Source organism: Mytilus galloprovincialis, chromosome 7 (assembly GCF_965363235.1).
Source record: "Mytilus galloprovincialis chromosome 7, xbMytGall1.hap1.1, whole genome shotgun sequence".
Classification (NCBI taxonomy): Eukaryota; Metazoa; Mollusca; class Bivalvia; order Mytilida; family Mytilidae; genus Mytilus; species Mytilus galloprovincialis.
The window spans coordinates 74,293,568-74,318,373 of NC_134844.1; the positions used below are offsets into that span (position 1 = coordinate 74,293,568).

At 31.9% G+C, this 24,806-nt stretch overlaps 2 protein-coding genes and 1 long non-coding RNA gene across 3 annotated transcripts in view; 2 read left to right on the forward strand and 1 right to left on the reverse strand.

The window, feature by feature from the left end:
• The first annotated feature begins 285 nt into the window (after window positions 1-285).
• Window positions 286-2,502, forward strand: LOC143081947 (uncharacterized). The gene is made up of 2 exons (XR_012980172.1): window positions 286-836; window positions 1,979-2,502. It is a non-coding gene; the product is annotated as an uncharacterized LOC143081947 (long non-coding RNA).
• Window positions 2,503-5,330: 2,828 nt separating this feature from the next.
• LOC143083643 (uncharacterized) lies at window positions 5,331-8,482 on the reverse strand. Its single transcript, XM_076259926.1, has 2 exons — window positions 8,376-8,482; window positions 5,331-6,159 (listed from the first exon to the last, which is right to left on the reverse strand). The coding sequence occupies exon 2, from the start codon at window positions 6,137-6,139 to the stop codon at window positions 5,426-5,428; it is 714 nt and encodes a 237-aa protein (XP_076116041.1). The 5' UTR covers window positions 6,140-6,159; window positions 8,376-8,482; the 3' UTR covers window positions 5,331-5,425.
• A 2,715-nt stretch (window positions 8,483-11,197) lies between these two features.
• The window catches only part of LOC143083644 (actin-like protein 6B), a 33,380-nt gene continuing 19,771 nt past the window's right edge, over window positions 11,198-24,806 (forward strand). Inside the window, exons 1-9 of the mRNA XM_076259927.1 lie at window positions 11,198-11,332; window positions 12,741-12,817; window positions 14,528-14,699; window positions 15,852-15,952; window positions 17,281-17,378; window positions 18,528-18,622; window positions 21,898-22,004; window positions 22,387-22,473; window positions 24,409-24,470. Coding sequence (XP_076116042.1) covers window positions 11,308-11,332; window positions 12,741-12,817; window positions 14,528-14,699; window positions 15,852-15,952; window positions 17,281-17,378; window positions 18,528-18,622; window positions 21,898-22,004; window positions 22,387-22,473; window positions 24,409-24,470 — 824 coding nt within the window. The 5' untranslated portion in view covers window positions 11,198-11,307. The remainder of the gene's footprint in view (window positions 11,333-12,740; window positions 12,818-14,527; window positions 14,700-15,851; window positions 15,953-17,280; window positions 17,379-18,527; window positions 18,623-21,897; window positions 22,005-22,386; window positions 22,474-24,408; window positions 24,471-24,806) is intronic.

The window sequence follows — 24,806 nt, forward strand, 5'->3', positions numbered from 1 at the left end:
AAATATATTTAAGAGGGAAGGGCGGACATTAGAAATGTAAAATGATATGACACTTGTCTCAGAAAAAAAAATCTTATATATCTAGGTATATAGGGGGAAATCTGAGACAAGTGGCTGTGGCTGCGTACAGTAAAATAACATTCTGATATCATCTTATTTTAAGATGACACGAAGTTGACATATCCTTAGAGGTAATTAAAAGCACGTGATAGACTTATCCTTTTTACTTACAGCATTAAAATCAATTACTTTCGGAACTTACGTAAAATTAAGGACGAGAGCACTTAACCATTTACGTGACACGAAACATCGAATTCTTATATAATGTGCATGTTTAACCGATCTTCTAGATCTGTTGGGATTTAGTTGCTGAACAGTATTTCCACTGTATTTCAAAATGTTAAGACAATCTTTTTTGCCAATTTTGATTTTTATGTTAATGAATTACTCGTGCAAATGTCAGGACTTAGAGAAGTTTGTTGCTCCTATACTTAATCAAAACATGGCACCATTGATGGCGATAGTAGATACAACTAATATCAGTTCGCATATTGTCCGGTCAATAGAAATGCCAATACGAGCAATTATTAACTCAACCGTAGAATTCAAATACGAAAAGCTGAAAGAAGATGCAAACAGCAAGTTTGCCGCCTTACAACAAAAGATAGACGAACATATGGGAGGTAACCGGAACCAACTGACCGAAGTTAAACAGGACATTGCTACTTTACGGAAAGAAATGGAAGAAGTGAAGAATTTCTCTACAGCCATCAGTACTGAGAACAAAGACATAGCTGAAAAGCTAAAAGGTTTAATTGCAACAGTGAATTCAAGAGGTAAGTTTGTATGGAAATACCACGTATAATATATCAATCATTTTTTGCATGATGATTCTAAATATTTATATCCTACCAAAACTACGAAATGACACGGTTAATTGCTGCTGGTATTGTAATATTTCGATTAATACTATAACTGTTTGGTGTTTTTTTTTTTTCTTTTTTTCAAAGATGTTAGGCAAATAAGACAACACTACCGTTAATGACCAATATAAACACTTTAAACAGGACAACAACTTTTGAGCTCCTAAAATTAAAAATCTCCAATTGTCGTGAATTGGTGTCGTTTGGTTGCTGTCTTATTGACGTGTACCTCACACTTTCTTTTATTTATACTCGCAAAATAAAATTCTTACTTGTGCGACAAAAAAGAAGCAGGAAATAAAAACAAAAACTGAAGAGGGACCTACAAATTCATAGCAAAAAATAAAGGAATCTTTCATCAGACCACACGTTAAAATCTCAACAGGACCGATAAACAATCACAAACCAACCGTATTGGTTAAGGCACTTCTGTATTATCAAATATATCTAGATTTTTCACAGATGATAGATATATATATATACACTCTGCATAGTTGACTTGTGATTATAGATATAGGAAGATGTGGTATGAGTGCCAATGAGACAACTCTCCATCCAAGTAACAATTTATAAAAGTAAACCATTATAGGTCAAGGTACGGCCTTCAACGTGGAGCTTTTGTTCACACCGAACAGCAAGCTAAAAGGGCCCCTAAAATAACTAGTGTAAATCCATTCAAACGGGAAAAACCAGTTAACGGTCTCATCTATATAAAAACGAGAAACGAGAAACACGTATGAACTACATAAACAGAGGACAATCACTGTACATCATATTCCTGACTTAGGACAGGTGCAAACATTTGCAGCGGAATTTAGCGTTTTCATGGTACCAAACCTTCTCCCGTTATTGAAACAATAGTATATCATCATAACATAGAAAGACACACTATAAACTATCAATTGGAAGGCTTAACTCAATCATAGCTATATATGACGGTGAAAAATATGCATTATTATCTCATTACAAGGAATCCTCATTCGAGTCTGAGAAGAGATAAATCAACTGTTTTTCAATTTCATGATTTCAATATTCAATTTTATTTTTTCTTTCAGTTGCCCTTTCAGCATGTGTTGCATCTTCGTATACTGCCGTTCTATCATCAGCTATAAAACTTTCAGACATCAAGACGAGTGAAGGGATCACCAACCAACATATAACCTCATTTAAATCTAGTGGTGTGTTTGTGTGTGAAGTTCCTGGTCTGTACTATATATATGTCGTCATTATGTCACAAACAGAAAATGCAATTGTCAAAATATCTAAAAATAGTATAGAACTTATAAAACGTTCATACCAACGGTTATTATAACAGCTTCGGAGGTTATTATCAATCAAATGCTGCAATTGTGGTGGCTGAATTACAGAAAGGTGACACTATCGATATAAAACCATCATATAAAGACATGTACATATACGGCAGTAGCAATTCGTGCCTTACAATAGTGAAAGTGAAATAATTTGTGTCAGAAGTTCAAATTATAACAATATATAAATCGAAGGAATATACATGAACACTCCATTTTTTTATTAGAAAAATATAATTCTTTGGATGTGTTGATTATAGTCATACTGAATATTATTTTGTTTTTTATATTTAAAAACAATCACAGATAATTCCATTTATCAGTATGAAAAGAAAAGATTGATAACAAAACTGTACAAAGAAACCTTTGAAAGACATAAAACAAAAGGTCCTAATGATAGGTACATTGTGTAGTTCAGTTTAGATTGATCATACCTATCAAAAATGAGATATGGAGTATAAGTCAATTTGTAAATAACAAACAAAAAATATATACAAAGGCTTCGTGATGTCAATATACGATCTTCAACAACGGACACTACAAAGAAATGCAATTTTGATTTATTTATTAGTGTTTAGTCAATTAAGTTTGTAGTCAAAATATACTCTCCCCGCAATATAGCATTTGCGCTTGGACATTTCAAAATATATATTGATTAACTAATCATATCACAATTATTCTTAACTAAATATAACTAAAACGATGGTACATTTTATATATCAGGTCAGTGACCTAGACAAAATCTAATCACTGCGTTAGAAGATTAAAATTTTGATTATCAATATTTTTTTTCAAATCTTTTTTCGTATTTCTTATCTATTTTTATTACATTATCAATTTTTTTTTAGAGTTGGCATCAAATGTGTTTGTTTTCTAGCAATGTGAAGTTTATTATCCATATCCGTTTCTGAAAAATTCAACAAATAAAGATCGATGAATACGTTTATAAAGTTATAACATTGAATACCCCCCAAAAAAAAAGAAAAATTAAAAAAAATATGCCAATTGAGTCCCATCGTACAGAAGAACAGACCAGACGTGGCAGGGTATTTATACATCAATCAACAAAAAACCCACTATAGTTACCGATCTGAGACTACTCGCAGTTACTGACAGCTAATACCAACTGATTACCAAATATTATGAATTCAAGACTAAGATATCAATCAGTACGCATCCTCCATCCAATGGATTTGGTGTAAAGATGTACTTAACAGTAAGAGAAAAATAAGACTTGTGCAATGCCAAGATACAGTTATCGACAGGTAATAGAGTCATTGTATATATAAAAAAATAAACTCTTGTGGTCGAAAAGAGCTATGGGGGGTCAGGGTTGAGTTTACAGAATAGATAATAGGGCAAAAATATTAAGAATAAAGAATAACTAGCAAAACATATTAAGATTTGAGAACAATGAGCAAAAAATATTTAAGAATAGAGAATACTGAGAAAAAAGTAGAGTAAGGAGCAAAAACTTCTTATAGATAACTATACGGTGTGGGTTTTTCTCATTGTTAAAGGCCTTAAAGTTGCCTAAAATTACTAACATCTACTTCAATTGAACTCTGTTGAATAGTTGTGTTGAATAGTTGTCTAATTGGCAATCATACCGCATCTTCATATTTGTATATCAAAGTACGTAATCTATACAACATGTGACATCAGTTGCTGTACTTCTTACATGCTTCCATATAGGATTGCTTAGTAAAGGTAAAGATATTGTCTCTTGAACCAGCCTTGATCGTGATACTAATGTGTTTTATCTATTAAACAATATGTTTTACAAATAATGTCCAGTAATAACTTATCACTATTTTTCATTATTTTTCCTATCTTCCATATATATAAAGATATTTTTAATTTAAATGATTCGTTATGGTGAAACACAAAAATTTAGATTGTATAAATAATCAAAGTGCTATTACGCACCGCAGGGTAAGGCGGACAGCGTGAAGCAAAATTTTACATTGCATTGTATAAAACATTTGACAAAGGAAGATAACTCCAATTTTAAACAGAACTTTAACAATTAATGGCAGCATTGATATTTTAGATATATATTAAATTCCTGCAACTTGGACAATTTATGTAATTTCCATGACAAATATGTCAAATATGTCATTTTTTTGTAACTTGAATATCTGAGAATAAAATTGGTGATAAAATTCAGGCACATACCAAGGTTGATCAACAGAAGTTTTATTGTACAAAAGTAATATACTATAAATGTTGATTTACATAAGAACTTCACACAAGTGTAACATGAACTTAATTTAAATTGATTCTACATGTCTACTGGCTTTATTTCAAATCTATTGGATGCCCAATGGTTAAAATGGAGGCTGTATTTGATTGGGTGTCCTTTTTTTGCTGTTTCTCATATAATTTGTTTTTTGTTTTGCATAGTTTATTCTTATGTTGTGCGAAGGATTTGTTGCCAAAAAACTAGTTTTTGCCACATTATGTATGTCATACTGTGCCTGTCTCAAGTTAGGAGCCTTTAATTCAGTGGTTGACATTTGTTGCTGTGTTACACATTTGTTTCCATTCATTATTTTGTATGTAAATTAAGCCATTAGTTTTTTTGTTTTAATTGTTTGACATTAATCATTTGGGTGCCTTTTATAGCGGACTATGTGGTCTTGATTTTGCTCTTTGTTGAAGGCTGTACTATGACCTATAGTTGTTAATTTCTGTGTAATTTGGTCTATTGATGAGAGTTGTCTCATTGGCAATCATTCCACATCTTCTTTTAGTTTACTCTCTTCATTTCAAATCAATTTGGTGCCCAATGATTAAAATGGTTTTTTTTATCACCTGGCCTGATTTGGTGGTTACTGGTAAATTACTGGTGATCATGATACATCTTACAAGATCTTACAAAGTCTATCCAAATCATTTTGCAAAGAATTCACCTTAAGGTTGTACATAACACTACAGGGAGATAACTATGTAAAAATCAGCTGGACATTAAAATGGCGTTCTATTGTAACATTGATTTTTTTTTATCTGCACCTGTGGATATAAGACAAGTTTTGTTCTTTTTCAGGGGATGGTTGTAACAAAGATAAGCATTCACTGACACTGAATCCATGCTTGCTTCAGTTCTTACTCTGACCATGTTAGTTTTTATTATAATTCATTAAAGACAGTATTTCTGCAGTAAAAACATTATTTTAATCAAAATAACTGCTTTTAAGTGTCACCATCATCATCATCATTTCTTTCTCTTGACCTTATATTACGTTTGCCAAATTTTCTAGATTTAAAAACAGTTTCGGTTGGATTTTTATCTTGATCTTTATTAACATCCTCCTTTATTTCAGTTTCATTTTCAGTCAGTTCTAAACGCTGTTTTATTTCGGAAAAACTTTGCTCATCCTTTTTTTCCTTTTCAGATGTATTGTCATTTTTGGCACGCTTAGAAAATGTGAACTGTCCTTTTGAACAAGCCATTGATTGAATATCGGCTTTTGTCTCAGTTATTTCCCCTTCTCTCTGTTTCCTCCTTTCTTCAAGGAAAGCATAAGCTGCCTGTTTATTGCTAGCATCATTCATCACGTCAACATCTTCTAGTGAATACTTCTTCCATTTTGCTGGTCCATCGTTAAAATCTGGCATTCGACTACCCCGTTTAAATGGTCGTCTCGTATATGAACCCCTTGTTTGTCCCCTCCCAACGGGTCTTGGTTGCTTGAATGCAGGTTTTATTGTCTCTATTTCTTCCTTTGATGGTTCATCTTTTAAAAGATCTGATTCATCTGAACTGTCTTTTCTCGCTTTTTCATATGCTTTATGCTTATCTTCTAATGTTAGTAAGCAATCAAACACACCCTTAGCTTTAGTTTCAAATGAATCTGTTGAGGACTTTATTGTATAAGGATCTACTTCCTTTTGTGATCTTGACATGCTGGTTCAAAAATGTCAGTCTGGAAATAAAAGAAAATTCGAATTGATTAAGTCATGTCATATATTTTTTTATTAGTTCATGCAATGGTTATTATTGTGTAGATCATATCTGATCCAGGAAATGGAATTTATGTTAGATCAAATCTGATCCAGGAATTTATGTTGGAGCAAAACAATCTAACCTGGGAATAATACACTTCATACTGTGTTGAAGACCTTTTGGTGGCCTTGGGACTGTTTTCTGCTCTTTTGTCTGACAGGTTGTTGTCTCTTTGATGCATTCCCCATATCTATTCTCAATTTTAAGTGGGTCTCATTGGGGTCTAAGCGTGACACAGGATTGTCGATTTTTTGTAAGCGTGACATGTGAAAGTCAAATTATTGTGTCGTGAAAACGGGAAATGAGGTCTTGTGGGACCCGGGAAATAACAAAAAAATGAGAATTGCTTACGTACATAGTGTAAGCGGGATACGGGAATCTGACAAAACAGTAAGCGGGATCCGGGATCGGAACCCCCAATGAGACCCCCTTTTAACATATGTCAGATGTCCAAGGTTTAACATGCAAACATGTATGCAATAGACTGTTTCAATATCTGCAGTGTAATCAATAATTTGTTTTTATTGTGCATCAGTTTTGGCTTTAGATATGTTACAGTAGTTTAGTAATGCTTTGTGTGCATTTCATTATGCCTCTGCTATTTCTATGCATAATTTGCTACTTACAAATGTATATATTATATATAAAAAAGAAAATGTGGTATGATTGCCAATGAGACAACTGTCCACAAGAGACCAAAATGACACAGACATTAACAACTATAGGTCACTGTACGGCCTTCAACAATGAGCAAAGCCCATACTGCATAGTCTGCTATAAAAGGCTATAAAAATGATTTACAGATATATATATAATTATCTGCTATATATATATATATATAGCAGATAATTTCATAAAGATCATTTTAAATTTATTATTTAGTGTGTACATGTACATCTAACATGGCGGCCATTGTGATTTCTGGTATCAGGTCCGTCGCGCCCATTTTCGATGTGCAAACTAAATTTTAAAAGTTTTTTATGAACTTATCTGCTTTCTGTAAATCATTTTTATTTTAGTTATAAAATACATCGATAATATATAATAAATTAATAATCAAAGTTTAAAAGTCACCAATGTGCAGATGTGTACCAATATTAAAAATATAAGTGTTATTCGGTTATTACAAGTGTTATTCGGATAATAACACTGTTATTCGGTCATTCGAAGTACCGTGTTTTTATGTTTAACGTTATATGAATATGTTATTTTATATTCCGTAAAAAACTCTCAAGAGCTTACTGTTTGTTTTGTTGTATAAATAAACCAAATCAAAATAAAACTTTCTTATTTGTATTCATATGGATTCATGGTCTTCATGTATCATGTATATAAAACCTGATTTCAAAATTTATTGAAAATCAGTGGCAGATCTAGAAATGGTATCAGGACTGTTCGCCCTAATAACATGTTCGCCCTGGGTATGTTCGCCCTGAGATCGTTCGCCCATAGAGTCCGTTCCCCATACTTAAAAAATATTAATATTCAGGGCATTTAAGTTGAATAAACTTATTCAGATATTTCTATGGTATATATTCTTGAAATTTATGGAAACAGGGAAATATTTAAAAGTGTATGGCTTGTTTAGGATCATTAAAATTGTTCAATGACAAAATAATTCGGATCACTGATTATAGTGATACTAGTCTTTTGATGGATTATTAATAAAAATCAAACGTTTTGTTTTTGATAAAATATATAGCTGGAAATTAATAAAAACAATGATGTACGAACTGTAAATCATGAAACATGTATGTTTACATGTTCATTTAGTATTATACTCTGAAAGTAGTAATCAATAAAGAGAAATACATTGTATTCCAGTAATTTACTCTGTAAATCAAAGGGAAAATGATAAATTGATTGCGGGAATATAAATATTCTGTCAATTTTTCAACAAACTTTAACATATTTCGTTCAAATACTTAAAACTATGAAATCAGAACAATTAGAAAAAAAAATAAAAAAATCAGGGCGAATGGACCCTGGGCGAACAGGAATCAGGGCGAACAGATACCAGGGCAAACGTGAATCAGGGCGAACGGACCCGGATTCTCTAGAAATTATCTGTAATTTTTATACATTGAAGATAAAAATGTACATCTAGCTTTTAATAGTTTTTTTTAAAATCATTACCATTGCTATCACATTCAAATCTTAAATATATTAACAACTGTTTGCATTAAAACAAGCAGATAAAGGGAATTTGCATGAAGGTGCTTTTGGTTTTGTAACATCGGAAAACAAACCTTTCAAAGTGGGTTACACTAATGTCCTGACAATGTCCTGACAATGTCCTGACAAAGTCCTGACGGAAATGTAAATGCCTAATACTTTTTTGTTATTGGAAGGATTTACTTGAAATTTGAAATCAAGCAAGATGAGAACTTATATTTAATAAATAAAATAAAAAAAATGAAAAAAAAATAATTTAAGACTTAGAAAACTTGACCTGACCAACTTGACCTCGAAAATACTATTGTCCTGACCGATATGAAACGGCTAAAAAATAATTTATTATTGACAGGATAGACTTCAAATTCGATACCAAGGAAGATTAAAACATTTATTACAAAATTATAAGAAAAAAAAATAATAAAAAAATAATTTTAAGAGTTAGAAAACTTGACCTGACCAACTACACATTTGCCGCGACTCATGTCCGGATCGATATAAAAATGATTCTATCTATTTTGTTATTGTAATGAATGAATTCAAATTGAGTAGTAAAGAAGTTTGCAACATTTAACAAAGAAATTAAAAGAAATAAAAAGAAAAAAAATGTTGAAAAGACCAAAAAACTTGACCTGACCAACATAGGCTATATTCACCGAAAAAAGACATGTATCTTTAAAAAATAGAATGACTATCATAATGTTAATTACTTAAATAAATGTCTTTAAGTTTGAAAACTATCATTATCTTATTAAATTTTTAAATGACTAAAAGAAAAAAGTGAACAATTATTGCAAGGGTAAATAATATTGACCTGACCACTGTAGGACTTGATAAATTTTCTAACTTGTTAACCTCTTACCTTAAATTAGTGACAATCGTCCACAACGGAAACACCTAAATCGAAGAAAAAAATTAAATTGAAATGTAAGGAACAGGATACGAACACTTGTGAAACACCTAAAAAGGGAAAGAAATTGCGATTTTTAGAGGATGAGGATGAAATACAGCTAATATCGCCGTATGTGTCACCGAAGAGTACCTGCCGACTTCCGATGAAAAAGCGAAAATTAGCAACAAACGCTAAGAGTTCAAACCATACACCTTGGGTAGCCAGTTTAAATTCAAAACACAAACTTATATTGGAAAATAATTCATGGCTATGTTCCGAAATTATAAATGTGAGCATGAATATAATAGCGAAACAATTCCCACTTATATCTTGATTACAACCAACAGGTTTAGCGCCTCTTTTCGATGAAGATAAACAGTGTTGGACAGAAAATTTCGGACATTCATCAGTCAAGATACACCATGTGTTAATAATTCAATAATTAGTTTCATTAGTCAATCTGAATTATTAATCAAATTAAGTAGATTTGTGTTACAAAGGGGTAAACAATACTCACAGTCACTCAGCAACTCATATTTCCCCTATCTTTTCATTTAACAAAATTTATTTGCTTTGGATGTTGTATTTTATGGATAGGAAATATATAAATTCAATTACAATATAATGTAAGAACTAAAAATGTTGTTGTTTGTGTATTTAGTTTAAGGGGTTAAGTCAAGTATTTATTTCCTTTGAAATATTTTGTTTCCAATTTATTGCAGCAAGTATAAAAATAAAAACGTTACAATTTGACTTGGTTTCAATTAAGAACTCAATCATACCAACAATGTTGCAAGTATTAGCACTTTTATATCGGTCATTTATTCACAACAAAGTCGATGTTCGTCAGGTCAAGTTTTTTTTACCCTTAAAGTATTTACTCGATGTTACTCTCTTGTCTTGTGTCAAATTTGAAGTCAATCCGACCGAATTTGAGAATTAAATTACCAGTTTTATATCGGTCAGGACATTTGTCACGGTTGGACGTGGTTGGTCAGGTCAAGTTTTCTAACTCTTAAAATATTTTTTTTCTTTTTTTTCTTCTTATATTTTTGTAATAAATGATTTAATCTTCCTTGGCATCGAATTTGAAGTCTATCCTGTCAATAATAAATTATGTTTTAGCCGTTTCATATCGGTCTGGACTATAGTATTTTCGAGGTCAAGTTGGTCAGGTCAAGTTTTCTAAGTCTTAAATTTTTTTTTTTTTTTTTTTTAATTTTATTTATTAAATATAAGTTCTCATCTTGCTTGATTCCAAATTTCAAGTAAATCCTTTCAATAACAAAAAAGTATTAGGCATTTACATTTCTGTCAGGACATTGTCAGGACAATAGTATTTTCGAGGTCAAGTTGGTCAGGTCAAGTTTTCTAAGTCTTAAATTTTTTTTAGTTCTCATCTTGCTTGATTCCAAATTTCAAGTAAATCCTTTCAATAACAAAAAAGTATTAGGCATTTACATTTCTGTCAGGACATTGTCAGGACAATAGTATTTTCGAGGTCAAGTTGGTCAGGTCAAGTTTTTTAAGTCTTAAATTATTTTTTTTAATTTTTTAAATTTTATTTATTAAATATAAGTTCTCATCTTGCTTGATTCCAAATTTCAAGTAAATCCTTCCAATAACAAAAAAGTATTAGGCATTTACAATTCTGTCAGGACTTTGTCAGGACATTGTCAGGACATTAGTGTAACCCTTTCAAAGTATTTTTTGTAGTTCTTATTTTTTTTAGAATTAACTCCCTTTACTAGTTACGACTTTGTATGCCATGAATAATTAAAGATTTCAAAAATTAAAATCCAGGACTGTGTTGTTTTAACTATAAAATACTTTCAATTTATTCAGGTCTTGCACAATTTGAATTATGTTAATATTGAAATTTAAACCACGCTCATATGAATGATAACCAGAAATCGTCAAGCACCGGAAGTTTACAAAATAGATGCCGGCTTGTTTTCTTTGTTTTGGTTTACCTCTTAAACATTCATAAAATCTGCAAAAATGAGTGGTGGGGTGTATGGTGGAGGTATATATAATGTCTTTTTTAAAAATAGGCTTTTTTAAATTTGAAAAACTTAAGGTCATTATTTAAATTCCTCGACCAGCAAACCATTTCTAAAAAAATGAAGCCTCTGGTTCTGTATTCCAAATAATTATGACGTCTTGAAAGGCTATTATAATTTTTTTCTTTGACGCCTTACTTCTAAATAGCCTTTCAAGACGTCATAATTATTTGGACTACGGGTTCAGCAGCTGCAGGCTCTGGCTCTGGCTATGCTACATGTATAAAATTCAAATACTTTTTCTTTGACATCTCCAAGCTGAATCCTAGTTAATTGATCTTTGTCCCAATTGAATCCAGGTCTGTTCGCACCCAATCATGTTCGCGCCCAATCACATTCGCCCCCTTTAAGTTTAACTTTCCCACCCTACACATTCGCTCCCAAAGTCTGTTCGTACCTAACACGTTCTCGCCCAATTTTTATTGGCTTTGTGTGAATTTGTAATCGACTTTTTGGTAAGTGCATTGAATATATTAATTTCTAAATGTTTCTAAACAAAACGAGATTCTGACAACCCTGTTTTTTGTGTTGAATAAATGGTAAGCATGGTAAGTGTATTGGCTATTGCTTTATAAATATATTTGTTTCATTTTTTTTAATATATTTCGATTCTGACGTTTTAAAAAGAATAATTTGGGTATTTACATGTTAAAAGTAACTAATAATTCAACCTAAATTTGAATAAAAATTGGGTGCAAACGTGTAGGGTGTGAACAGACTTCGGTGGCAAACATGCGAGGTGTGTACGTGTTGAGTGTGAAAGTGTATTGGGCGCGAATGGACATACTCACACTGCATCAAATTTGTTAAAATGAGGCAAGTGTGGTCTGTTACAAGGGACAAAGTAAAGAAATGTTGCAATAGTCAATTTTTCCTAATAACATCAGATTTATATTTATAAACATTTGTACCTGTACATATGTATTATGTAGAGCATGATTTATATTACAAAATGACTTTGTTGCCACCGTGACTCAAAACTAGGACCTCAGTGTTACAAACCTAAAGAAGTATTTCTCTAGCTTAACCATTTAAGGCTGGCTAGGTATCTTCTACATGTTGAAGTAAACGCAATTCTGTTATACTTCCCGCAACTTTTAGAAAAATAAATGATCTGTCAAAATATCTTTATCAGTACCATTATTTTGGGCAAAAATTTAAAGTGAATCTTCAAAATCATTTGATTATTTTATCGTCTAAACATGCTAAAAGAAAGAGCTTATTTCATCATCATGCACCAAAAATTACAGTTAACATTATTTAGCAAACATTTTTACCATTTATTCATGAAAATTTTCCCATATTACCTGTTATTTATATATTAGTTATATGATTGCTGGATAATTGAAGTTATGTTTTTGTTTATTTCAGATGAGGTTGGAGCAGTAGTATTTGACATAGGATCCTATTCTATTAGAGCTGGATATGCCGGAGAAGACTCCCCAAAAGTAAGATCAACTATTCAAATAAGCAAGTTTTGTCTTTCATCATACAAAATGAGCTCATATACCCACATTTAGAATGAAATTCAAAACAGTGTGACTGTGGCCTTTGATTGACACATTAAATTCATCCATTGACTGGAATAATTTAGGTGAACGTTTGTATGTAACGACCATTGCTCACTATGTACTTTTTAAAGACACTTAAACTATGGGGTCACCAAAGGTCCTCAACACCTTAATAAAGTAATTTGAAAAAATTTATCAGAAACAACACGATGTTTTGATTTATATCAATTATATAAATCAAAACATAAAGGTTATTCCTGATTATTTTTTCGAATTATTTTATAATTAAAGGCGTTAAGAAACCTTTGGTGACCCCACAGTTTAAATGTCTATCGTAGGTACGTCACGAACAGTGGTCGTTACAGACAAACGTTCACGTAAATTGTCAATGGATGAATTTAATGTGTCAATCAATGGCCACAGCCACACTGTTTTGAATTTCATACTATGTACATGTAAAAAAGAAGATGTTGTATGATTGCCAATGCAATAAGACAACTGTCCACAAGAAACCAAAATGACACAGACATTAACAACTATAGGTCACCGTATGGCCTTCAACAATGAGCAAAACCTATACCGCATAGTCAGCTATAAAAGGCCCCGATATGACAATGTAAAACAATTCAAATGAGAAAACTAACGGCCTTATTTATGTACAAAAAATGAAATAAAAAACAAATATGTAACGCATAAACAAATGACAACCACTGAATTACAGGCTCCTGACTTGGGACAGGCACATACATGAATAATGTGGCAGGATTAAACATATTAGCGGGATCCCAACCCTCCCCCTAACCTGGTACAGTGGTATAACAGTACAACATAAGAACGAACTATAAAAATCACTTGAAAATGTACATGTCACTACACATGGGTTGTCAAAAGAACTGACTGCACCGGTGGTACTGTGGAAGCTTGTATAAGTGTCAAGTGTTGGTGTTCATGAAAACAAACCAAGGCTGTGTTAAAGCTAAGACTTAAAAATTGGTATTTGTTGCTTCTCTGCTAAACATGTACACATTTACAAGCACAGTAAAAGCAAAGACATTTCTAGGCAAAATAATGTGTTCTGGTAGGGAGACATGTCTTTTCATGGACTGTTATGTATACCTTTGTGAACTAGTACGTTAAAAATTGAGCGAAGAAAACCAACTAAGTACAAAGCAGGGGTCCATCTTAAAATTCATGGGCCTAAAGCTTATGCTTAAGTAGATCCCTGACTACAATTATTGATGGATATTGTGGAAGTTGAATTGATACTTCATTCATGATGTTTCATAGTTTGTACCCAATATCACGTTTTTGTGTGTGATTGAATATAAGAATAAGTATATAAGCGCTACAGTACACATTATACTATAAGCTGAAAATAAATAGCTAATTCATTATGTATCTTATATCTCTTTGGAAAAAAATATAGACACATATAATTTGCAGATTTAGTTTAAGTTGTAAGGTTTTACAACTGACATACAGCATGTATCTATGCATAGGAACTCATTACTTTAAAATTTTCAAGCAATGACTGTTTGTCATAAAGTCCTGTCAGATACAAATGTAACTTTTTGCTAATACTACAAGTACTAAAATACCAAACACATATACAAGTATTTTCATTGGACAGAATCTGTTTTATTCTAGGCAGAAATTCCCACACACATGTCAGTTGTTGATGACCCAGATGTTGCCATGGAAACAGATGATTCAGAAAAGAGTATTAAAGGTCCCAGCAAAAAATATCACATTGACACAGGGGCAATCAAAGTACCGAGAAAAGGAGCCGAAATATCCACATTTATTAAAGATGGCATGAGTAAGTGATAGAGATGCCAGAATAGTTATTTTGTCTGCTACAGTGAAACCTGATTAAACCGAACCCTGAATAAACCGGAAACCTGTCTAATCCAAACTTGTTCTGAAGACCAATCATATCACATGTTATGCATTGTGAACCTGATGAAACCGAATACCTGCCAAAACCGAACGAAATCTCAAGTCCCGAAAGGGTTCGGTTTAGTCAGGTTTCACTGTATTTTGTTTTCCAGATGACAATGCAATTTTACTAAAATCCAAAAACTTTGAAATATCATTTTCTTGTTGTTCCCGTATATCCTAAGTGTGTCCATGAAGATGCATTAAAACAAATGCTTAGAAAAGGATATATAGGTAGTTTCATTTTAATTTGACATGAACAATAATTAATCGATGAATTAAAAAATAAATATTTCAACTGTTGGCAGAACAACACTCAGTCTGATAAATTGTACACGCATTGATGCATTAATGTGCTATTCATTCGATTGTAGAATATTTTTTATGCCCCACCTACGATAGTAGAGGGGCATTATGTTTTATGGTCTGTGCCTCCGTTCGTCCGTCTGTGCATCCATTCGCTTCAGGTTAAAGTTTTTGGTCAAGGTAGTTTTTGAAGAAGTTGAAGTTCAATCAACTTGAAACCTAGTACACATGTTCCCCATGATATGATCTTTCTAATTTTAATGCCAAAATATAGTTTTGACCCCAATTTCATGGTCCACTGAACATAGAAAATGATAGTGCGGAGTTCAGGTTAAAGTTTTTGGTCAAGGTAGTTGTTGATGAAGTTAAAGTTACATCAACTTGAAACTTAGTACACATGTTCCCCATGATATGATCTTTCTAATTTTAATTCCAAATTAAAGTTTTGACCCCAATTTCACGGTCCACTGAACATAGAAAATGATTGTGCGAGTGGGGCATCCGTGTACTATGGACACATTCTTGTTTATAATTGAATTCGTAAGATGTAAACACTGTATACATGTACCTGGTTTTTGCTCTATTGAAAACTTTTGGTATGGTGTGGTAGTGAACTTACAATCATACCACATCTTATTATTTATAATGCTAAGATCAAGACAAAAATTATCGCCTGGTATGTCTGCCTTATGTTTTTCTGATAGTACATTCGATTTTGTTATTACAGTTGATAATTGGGACATGTATGAAGAACTGATGGATCATATCTACAACAAATCTATAAAATCTGAGTCAAATCTACATCCTGTCATGATGTCAGAACCAGCCGTATGTATATTTTGTTCCAGAAAACAATATGTCCCCCCTAGGGACGGCACTTTTTTTTTTAACCACCATCAACATGAAAATAAATTAGAACAACACACCCTTTGCATTTTGATATTTCAAATACAACCACCCATATAAATTTTTTAAAAATTGCCTTCCCTTGGGGGGACATAGTTTTTTTCTGAAAAAAAACCCTTATTTCTTGTGTCTGAGGATGCATTTATTTTCATGGGTACCAATTTTCTTTGGTTGAGGAAAACTTACATTTTCAAGCATATTTAATTTTCATGGATTTGCCAAAGTTGGCAAACAATATAAAAAAGAAGATGTGGTATGATGGCAAATGAAACAGCTACCCACAAGAGACTTAATGACACAGAAATTGACAAATAATATAGGTCACTGTATGGCCTTCAACAATTAACAAAGACCATACCGCATTATCAGAGGCCCTGAAATGATAATTGTGAAACAATTCAAACGAGAAAACTAACAGCCTAATTTATGTACAAGATAATACAAGCCTATCGAAAATTTGCTATTTTTTGAACATTACACCTGTTCCCACAAAATCAACAACAACAAAAAATGGTATCCCAAGGAATAATAATGAATCTGCAGTGTTTTGTTGCGTGGTCTAATTGTAGCAATTTTGCCTAAAGTTTGTGTTGAGGAAAACTTACATTTTCAAGCATATTTAATTTTCATGGATTTGCCAAAGTTGGCAAACAATATAAAAAAGAAGATGTGGTATGATGGCAAATGAAACAGCTACCCACAAGAGACTTAATGACACAGAAATTGACAAATAATATAGGTCACTGTATGGCCTTCAACAATTAACAAAGACCATACCGCATTATCAGAGGCCCTGAAATGATAATTGTGAAACAATTCAAACGAGAAAACTAACAGCCTAATTTATGTACAAGATAATACAAGCCTATCGAAAATTTGCTATTTTTTGAACATTACACCTGTTCCCACAAAATCAACAACAACAAAAAATGGTATCCCAAGGAATAATAATGAATCTGCAGTGTTTTGTTGCGTGGTCTAATTGTAGCAATTTTGCCTAAAGTTTGTGACGCTGAAGGTTCAATCTCTGGCCAAATAATTGAAAAAAATATCTTGTTGTCATGAAACATGACAGCAATTAGATCAATATTTTTGGTACCCATTAATGAGAATACACATTAAAAACGCCGTACAAAAAATTGTAGAAATTTTTCATTGTCTTATGATAAATTTGAAAACTGAAATTTCCCATCGCCATCTGCTAAATAATTAATAATTGAGAGATTTAAATTTGTTTTAATTTTTTTCAGTGGAATGTCAAAGGAAAGAGAGAAAAATTAGCAGAAATCATGTTTGAGAAGTACAACGTTCCAGCTTTCTTCCTCTGTAAAAATGCAGTACTCACAGCGTATCCTTCGTAGAAAATTATGAAAAATTATTCATCAGTTGTAGATTTGTAGTATCGACAGTTTATGTATAAGATAAGATATTTTTATTCTAATTAAAGGGCCCATGAGGAGCAAAGTAATTTATTACAATTATTTTGATAATTGACACAATAGATATGAATATAACCATCTCAATTCTTAAATGTCAAACCACAGCCAAATCAGAGCATCACATATATAATAGAAAAAACTTAAAAGGCATAAAAATTATATCTATAATTATTAACAGACAAATATTCTCAAATAAACAGTATTTGTACTACATGTACTATATCGATAGTTTTCTCAGTTCAAAAAATTTATTAATATACAATGTAAATTGCAATACTTTTCAATACCTCAATATTCTTGAATGAAAAGCCAATTAAATTTGCCTAGATGATTTGGAACAGGTAAACATTCATTTCTTTCGGTTCTAAAGATGAAAAATCCTGAGATTGTTTGAAGGTAACAGACTTTTTTATGCAGTTTGCTGTGGACATTCAGATTAAGTGCTTGCTATATTGGAGTGTTTTACTTTTTCTTGTGTTGTAAATGTTAGTTCAGTTGTCAATATATGATGTGAAATATTGAGACTTATGGAACTTTTTTTAACCTTGAAAAAGCAATATGCATATCCTGCGCTCATAGCGCAGCCTTTTATTGGGTTTGAGCTTTCCTGATCTAGAAAAATTCATAAATGATATGTAGACCAATGTAACTTTATAAATGAAATTTTCATATTTAATAATCCTTGAAAACTGTTGAATATATTGAATTAAATTTGATCATAATATTGACTTTACAGTTAAAGATGATTGTACATTTGTATTATCAATCTCAACAGGGGCCTGGATGGCTGAGTGTTCTAAGTAGTTACTACTGTAACCACTAGCCTGTCAACACTGAGGTTGTGAGTTGTGAACCCTGCTGTGTGGGTGCACTTGACTCCAATTTTAATTGACTAGGATTGTCAGTTCTCCTATCAAAGGTTGGTGGTTTTTCCACTGGCACACCTGCTTCCTCCACCAATAAAAACTGGCCGCCACAAAATGGCCCAAAAACGGTGCTTAAAAGTGACTTTAAAACACATAAAAAATCAAAATCTTCAATTCTTAACTCTGTACAAGATTTGCCAATGGAAGGTCTACAGGACTAGTATTAGACAGTGGTGCCACACACACATCAGCTGTTCCTGTATATGATGGCTATGTTATCCAACAAGGTTTGTTTTATTTTCATCAGTGTTTAAAAGACGTTAAAAAATACTGTGGATTCATTATTAGCTCACCTGGCCTAAAAGGCCAAGTGAGCTTTTCTCATCACTTGGCGTCCGGCGTCCGTCGTCGTCCGTCGTCCGTCGTCGTCCGTCGTCGTCGTTAACTTTTACAAAAATCTTCTCCTCTGAAACTACTGGGTCAAATTAAACCAAACTTGGCCATAATCATCATTGGGGTATCTAGTTTAAAAAATGTGTCTGGTGACCCGGCCAACCATCCAAGATGGCCACCATGGCTAAAAATAGAACATAGGGGTAAAATGCAGTTTTTGGCTTATAACTCAAAAACCAAAGCATTTAGAGCAAATCTGACATGGGGTAGAATTGTTAAACAGGTGAAGATCTATCTGCCCTGAAATTTTCAGATGAATCGGATAACCCGTTGTTGGTTTGCTGCCCCTGAATTAGTAGTTTTAAGGAAATTTTGCTCTCTTTGGTTATTATCTTGAATATTATTATAGATAGAGATAAACAGTAAACAGCAATAATGTTCAGCAAAGTAAGATTTACAAATAAGTCAACATGACTGAAATAGTCAGTTGACCCCTTTAGGAGTTATTGCCCTTTATAGTCAATTTTTAACCATTTTTCGTAAATCTTAGTAATATTTTACAAAAATCTTCTCCTTTGAAACCACTGGGCCAAATTAATCCAAACTTGGCCACAATCATCTTTTGGGTTAGTAGTTTGAAAAATGTGTCCGGTGACCCGGCCATCAAACCAAGATGGCCGCCATGGCTAAAAATAGAACATGCGGTAAAATGCAGTTTTTGGCTTATAACTCAAAACCCAAAGCATTTAGAGCAAATCTGTCATGGGGTAAAATTGTTTATCAGTTCAAGATCTATCTGCCCTGAAATTTTCAGATGAATCGGACAACCTGTTGTTGGGTTGCTTGCCCTGAATTAGTAATTTTAAGGAAATTTTGCTCTTTTTGGTTATTATCGTGAATATTATTATAGATAGAGATAAACTATAAACAGCAATAATGTTCAGCAAAGTAAGATTTACAAATAAGTCAACATGACTGAAATGGTCAGTTGACCCCTTTAGGAGTTATTGCCCTTTATAGTCAATTTTGAACCATTTTTCGTAAATCTTAGTGATCTTTTACAAAAATCTTCTCCTCTGAAACTACTGGGCCAAATTAATCCAAACTTGGCCACAATCATCTTTTGGGTTAGTAGTTTGAAAAATGTGTCCAGTGACCCGGCCATCCAACCAAGATGGCGGCCATGGCTAAAAATAGAACATGGGGTAAAATGCAGTTTTTGGCTTATAACTCAAAACCCAAAGCATTTAGAGCAAATCTTACATGGGGTAAAATTGTTTATCAGGTCAACATTTATCTGCTCTGAAATTTTTAGATGAATCGGACAACCAGTTGTTGGGTTGCTGACCCTGAATTGTTAGTTTTAAGGAAATTTTGCTGTTTTTGGTAATTATCTTGAATATTATTATTGATAGAGATAAACTGTAAACAACAATAATGTTCAGCAAAGTAAGATTTACAAATAAGTCAGCATGACCGAAATGGTCAATTGACCCCCTTAGGAGTTATTGTTCTTTATAGTCAATTTTTAACAATTTTCATAAAATTTGTAAATTTTTACTAACATTTTCCACTGAAACTAATGGGCCAAGTTCATTATAGATAAAGATAATTTTAAGCAGCAAGAATGTTCAGTAAAGTAAGATCTAGATGTACAAACACATCACCATCACCAAAACACAATTTTGTCATGAATCCATCTGCTTCCTTTAATATTCACATAGACCAAGGTGAGCGACACAGGCTCTTTAGAGCCTCTAGTTATTATTGGGATACAAATTTGAAAGGATGAAAACAATTTTAAATGTTCAAAGAACAAATGAAGAACAAATTTTCTAAATGCTTAAAATGCTGTTCCTTTGCTTTTTGTGGTTTTTTTTAGCTGTGCATGTAGTGATTTTGTGCCATGGATTGATACCCCATATCCTTTGTTTTTCCATTATATGCAATTTTGGCTTAACTGTAAAATGTTTTAAAAAGACAAGAAGAAACTGAGTGCACATTACAAAATATTAAATTAAAAACTATAGATGAAACTGGTTAAAAAGTTCAAAGGCAAATTATAATTGACAAACGAAAGAAGATAGAAAACAACAATCGAAAGATACAAATAATATGAGATGAATGTTCGTTCTTTTTTTTTTACATAAATAAGGCCGTTAGTTTTCTCGTTTGAATTGTTTTACATTGTCTTATTGGGGCCTTTTATAGCTGACTATGCGGTATGGGCTTTGCTCATTGTTGAAGTCCGTACGGTGACCTATAGTTGTTAATGTCTGTGTCATTCTGGTCTTTTGTGGATAGTTGTCTCATTAGCAATCATACCACATCTTCTTTTTTATAGTCACCACATAAAATGACCAAAATACATCTAGAGGACAATATTCAGTCTTCAACAATAGAGAGTTGTCTATACACGATGTTAAGCTTTTAATTGTCTGGAGTAAAATTAATTTTGTGAATAAATATTACAGAAATAACTAAAGATCTGCCATTAACACATCCTGCCTTAGCTGAGAGAATAATCCAAAAGTATCTTAATACATTTTACAAATTCTTCAACAAAAAATGAAAACTCTTAAAAAGATGGTATAAATATATAGATAAAAAAAAGCACAAATATAAAGGGGTGTTCCATTAAAACATACATGTACATGGTACTCAGGAAAGCACTTTAAAAATTGGGTAACCATCTTAAGGTGGTACCCAACACTTTCACTAAAATTAATTTGGCCTGTTTAATTTTCATAAAATTTTGTCAAAGTATTTACTTTTACCCTTTAACAAAAATATAAAAATTTCAAAAAGTTTTAACCAACCGTTTTGTCAGAAAAATTACACTGGTTATATAGCAGTTTGACAAACACCTATTTTGATCATTGAGAAGCTTAATATTCCTTTTACAACACAACGTAATTAAAACGTTTAGCTGACTTTACAGAGTTATCTCCCTGTAGTGTTAGATACCACCTTAAGAGGCAATTTAAAATTTCACTTATATTTGCAATATGCATAACCATAGATGACACCCACACTAATTGAGATTTGGAAGTGCCTTTCCAGAGTCCCATGCAATTTTTTTATTGAAAAGCCCAAGTTATACTGTATTAGAAAGTACTTGTTTGAAAGCTGTTACATTTATTTTTGATTATCTATATGTACATTACAGCTATTGTAAAGTCCCCTTTAGCTGGAGATTTCATTTCCATGGAAATTAAAAAGTTAATGGAAGAATTAGAAGTAAATGTTGTCCCCCCTTATCAGATCAAAACAAAGGTAAGTAATGGTTTAAATTGTATTTTGCAAGAATAAAAATTGTTAACCTGTTTACAAATTTAGCATTTTTTTTTTAAATTTTGTCTATTAAAAGATACAGATAATTTTAAATAACAAAATTTAACAGCAAGGTATGACCTACTAAGTCATCAGTTGATTCCTTATTGAAACTACATTGTACATGTTCCTTCTTACCTTTTTCATTTTCGCCCAAGAAGATAGAGAGATACTGTAAACAGTAAAATTGTCAATATAGAAAATATTTTTAGTCAGGAGTTACATTATAGCCTATTATGATAGTGTCCTTTTTGTTTTTCATGTTTTTAGGAGTTATATTATAGTCTAATTATGATAGTGTCTTTTTCGTTTTTCATGTTTTTAGGAACCAGTTGGTTTTATGGAGGAAGCAAAGTGGAAGAAGAAAGATCTACCAGAAGTTACTAAATCTTATCACAATTATATGGTTAAGGTAAATTATTAACATTCAATAATGCAAGAGGTCAGTGATATTTTGGGGTGTTTACCGTTTAGCATTGGTTTGGGCAATTTGGGGGTAGAAGGGTGGTTGAAAAAGAGGCGTTCATCCTTTTCAAAGGTGTGAAAAAACGTATTCTACAATTAACAGATTATTGTGGTAGTGCATAAGAAACATACCAATTTTCAAATATATTTTGTAATCTAAACAAAAACAAAACACTTGTCATAGTTTTAAAAATTGGTTTTCATTGTTTTTAAGAATGGAAAAAACTTGTCACAATTTTTTAAGAATGGTAGATAACTCTTTGTCATATTTTTTAATACTAAAAGATAACACTAAGAGAAGAGAAAACTTTAGGTAACCTTTGTTTAAATAAATGTAAATGGTGAAGACATTTTTTTTTCTAATCTTCTCCTCTATAAAGTTACTTCAAGAAGCCTGGCTTAGATTTGAAAAATATAATTTCAGATTTAAATTATATCCTTGAGGACTATTAATTCATTATTGGATTCATTACTTTGTCTTAATTTAATGCCTCATTCACACTGGCATTTAATTCGAATTGAATTTGAATGGAATGAGAATCAAATTCGCTTATCCCGTTCACACTCTCTTCTTTTTTAATTCGAATTGATTCGAATTGGCTAATTCAAATTATCCAATTTGCATTAGAAAAACGCTTTTGTGAATACGAATTAAAAGTTATCGTCGTTTGGACAGTAAAGCGAATTTGACGCGCATTGTAATTCGAATTAGAATTGACATTAGGACGTTAAACTTTTCGAATGTGAATTAAACTAATTCGAATTAGTTAATGCGAATCAAATTCGAATTACGTGTGAACTCAGCATAAATGTGTACTGGCAGAAAAAAATAAGTCCATTTACAAATATAAGTGTTCCATGAAATTACACATTTTATAAAGGTTTGTATAGAGAATTTGCTAAAGCCCAAAATTATATACATCAAGAACACATTTTTTCCTCAATTATTGAACAATTGTGCAAAGTAAATTAAAGATTACAGTATATTTACAGTAGAATCAATATACAAAATTATTAAATCATGAGAATAGATACAAATTATTCTGTTACTAACAAAACCATGAGAATATGGTCATGATGTCAAAAATGTAAATTAGGAGATGTAACTGTAATGTATTTTAAGGAAGCTCGCTTGTCATGTTTTGGAATTTTGGTCAAATTTTCGGAATCCTCTGGTTTTATCCATTTGAATGCCTCAACAAAATTTGCCCGGTGACCCCCATTTTACTTTTTATAATTCTTTTACATGTATAATTATATGTCATTTGTAAAAGTCTTATAAAATTTTAATTACTTTTTAACAGTTTTTGAGAACTTCAACTTGTCAATGATAAAGCTATGAAAAGTCAAGAGAGAATATTTTTCTGCCAAAATTTCATTGGCTAATATCTCGAAAACAAGCACGGTGACCTATATATTTTTTTTGCTCTTTGAATTCCTTTATTAATCCCTTATCAATATTAACTGGTGTTTTGTAAAGTTTATTACTTTGAAACTGAGAGGCAAACTCCCTTATAATAAGCTCAGACCGTATCAATTGGATGATTTGATGTTGGTAAATTAAGTTTACTGGTGATGCATTATCAGATCCAATAAACTTGCATTTGCGACCATCAAATCATCCAATTGATGCTGTCAAAGCTTACAATACAATATTGTTATTGCCATTCTAATGAAACTGAAAGAAAACAACGTTAAAACCTGCATTTAAAATTTGTCATACATCGTTTTTTGCTTGAGGGTATGTTTTCATAGCATCGATTGTGAATTGATGGCATGAAAATTAGTGATATTAGCCAATTAAATTGAACATTACAAACAATGTTTCATTAGAATTTAGATTGTTTATAGCAGGTGTAATAATTATCATTTTTTGTTGAAGGATGTGTATCAAGATTTTGCAGCCTCTGTTGTTCAGGTTATGGATACACCATATGAACAAAGGTATAATATAATTTTTGTTTACAGTAATATGAGTCTGTTGCCTCAAGGTAGAGGATGGAAATGAGGAATTTTGTCAAAATAATGTTCAAAATAAACATTTTCCCCTGTTGGTTGTTGATAGTAGTTACATTCTATGATGTGAGAAATAAGGATGTGTAACACCAGGGGTACAGTTGATACTTGTCATGGCTCCCTAATTGTTAGGGGGTCATGATTGTTTGTAAAATTATTAGAAAAACAATTTAACTATGAAGGTCCACCAAAGACGGGAAGTAGTTGTTGCAGTTTCTCGAAAATCCGACACATTCAAGTTATATCATTCTCTTAAAAAGCTTG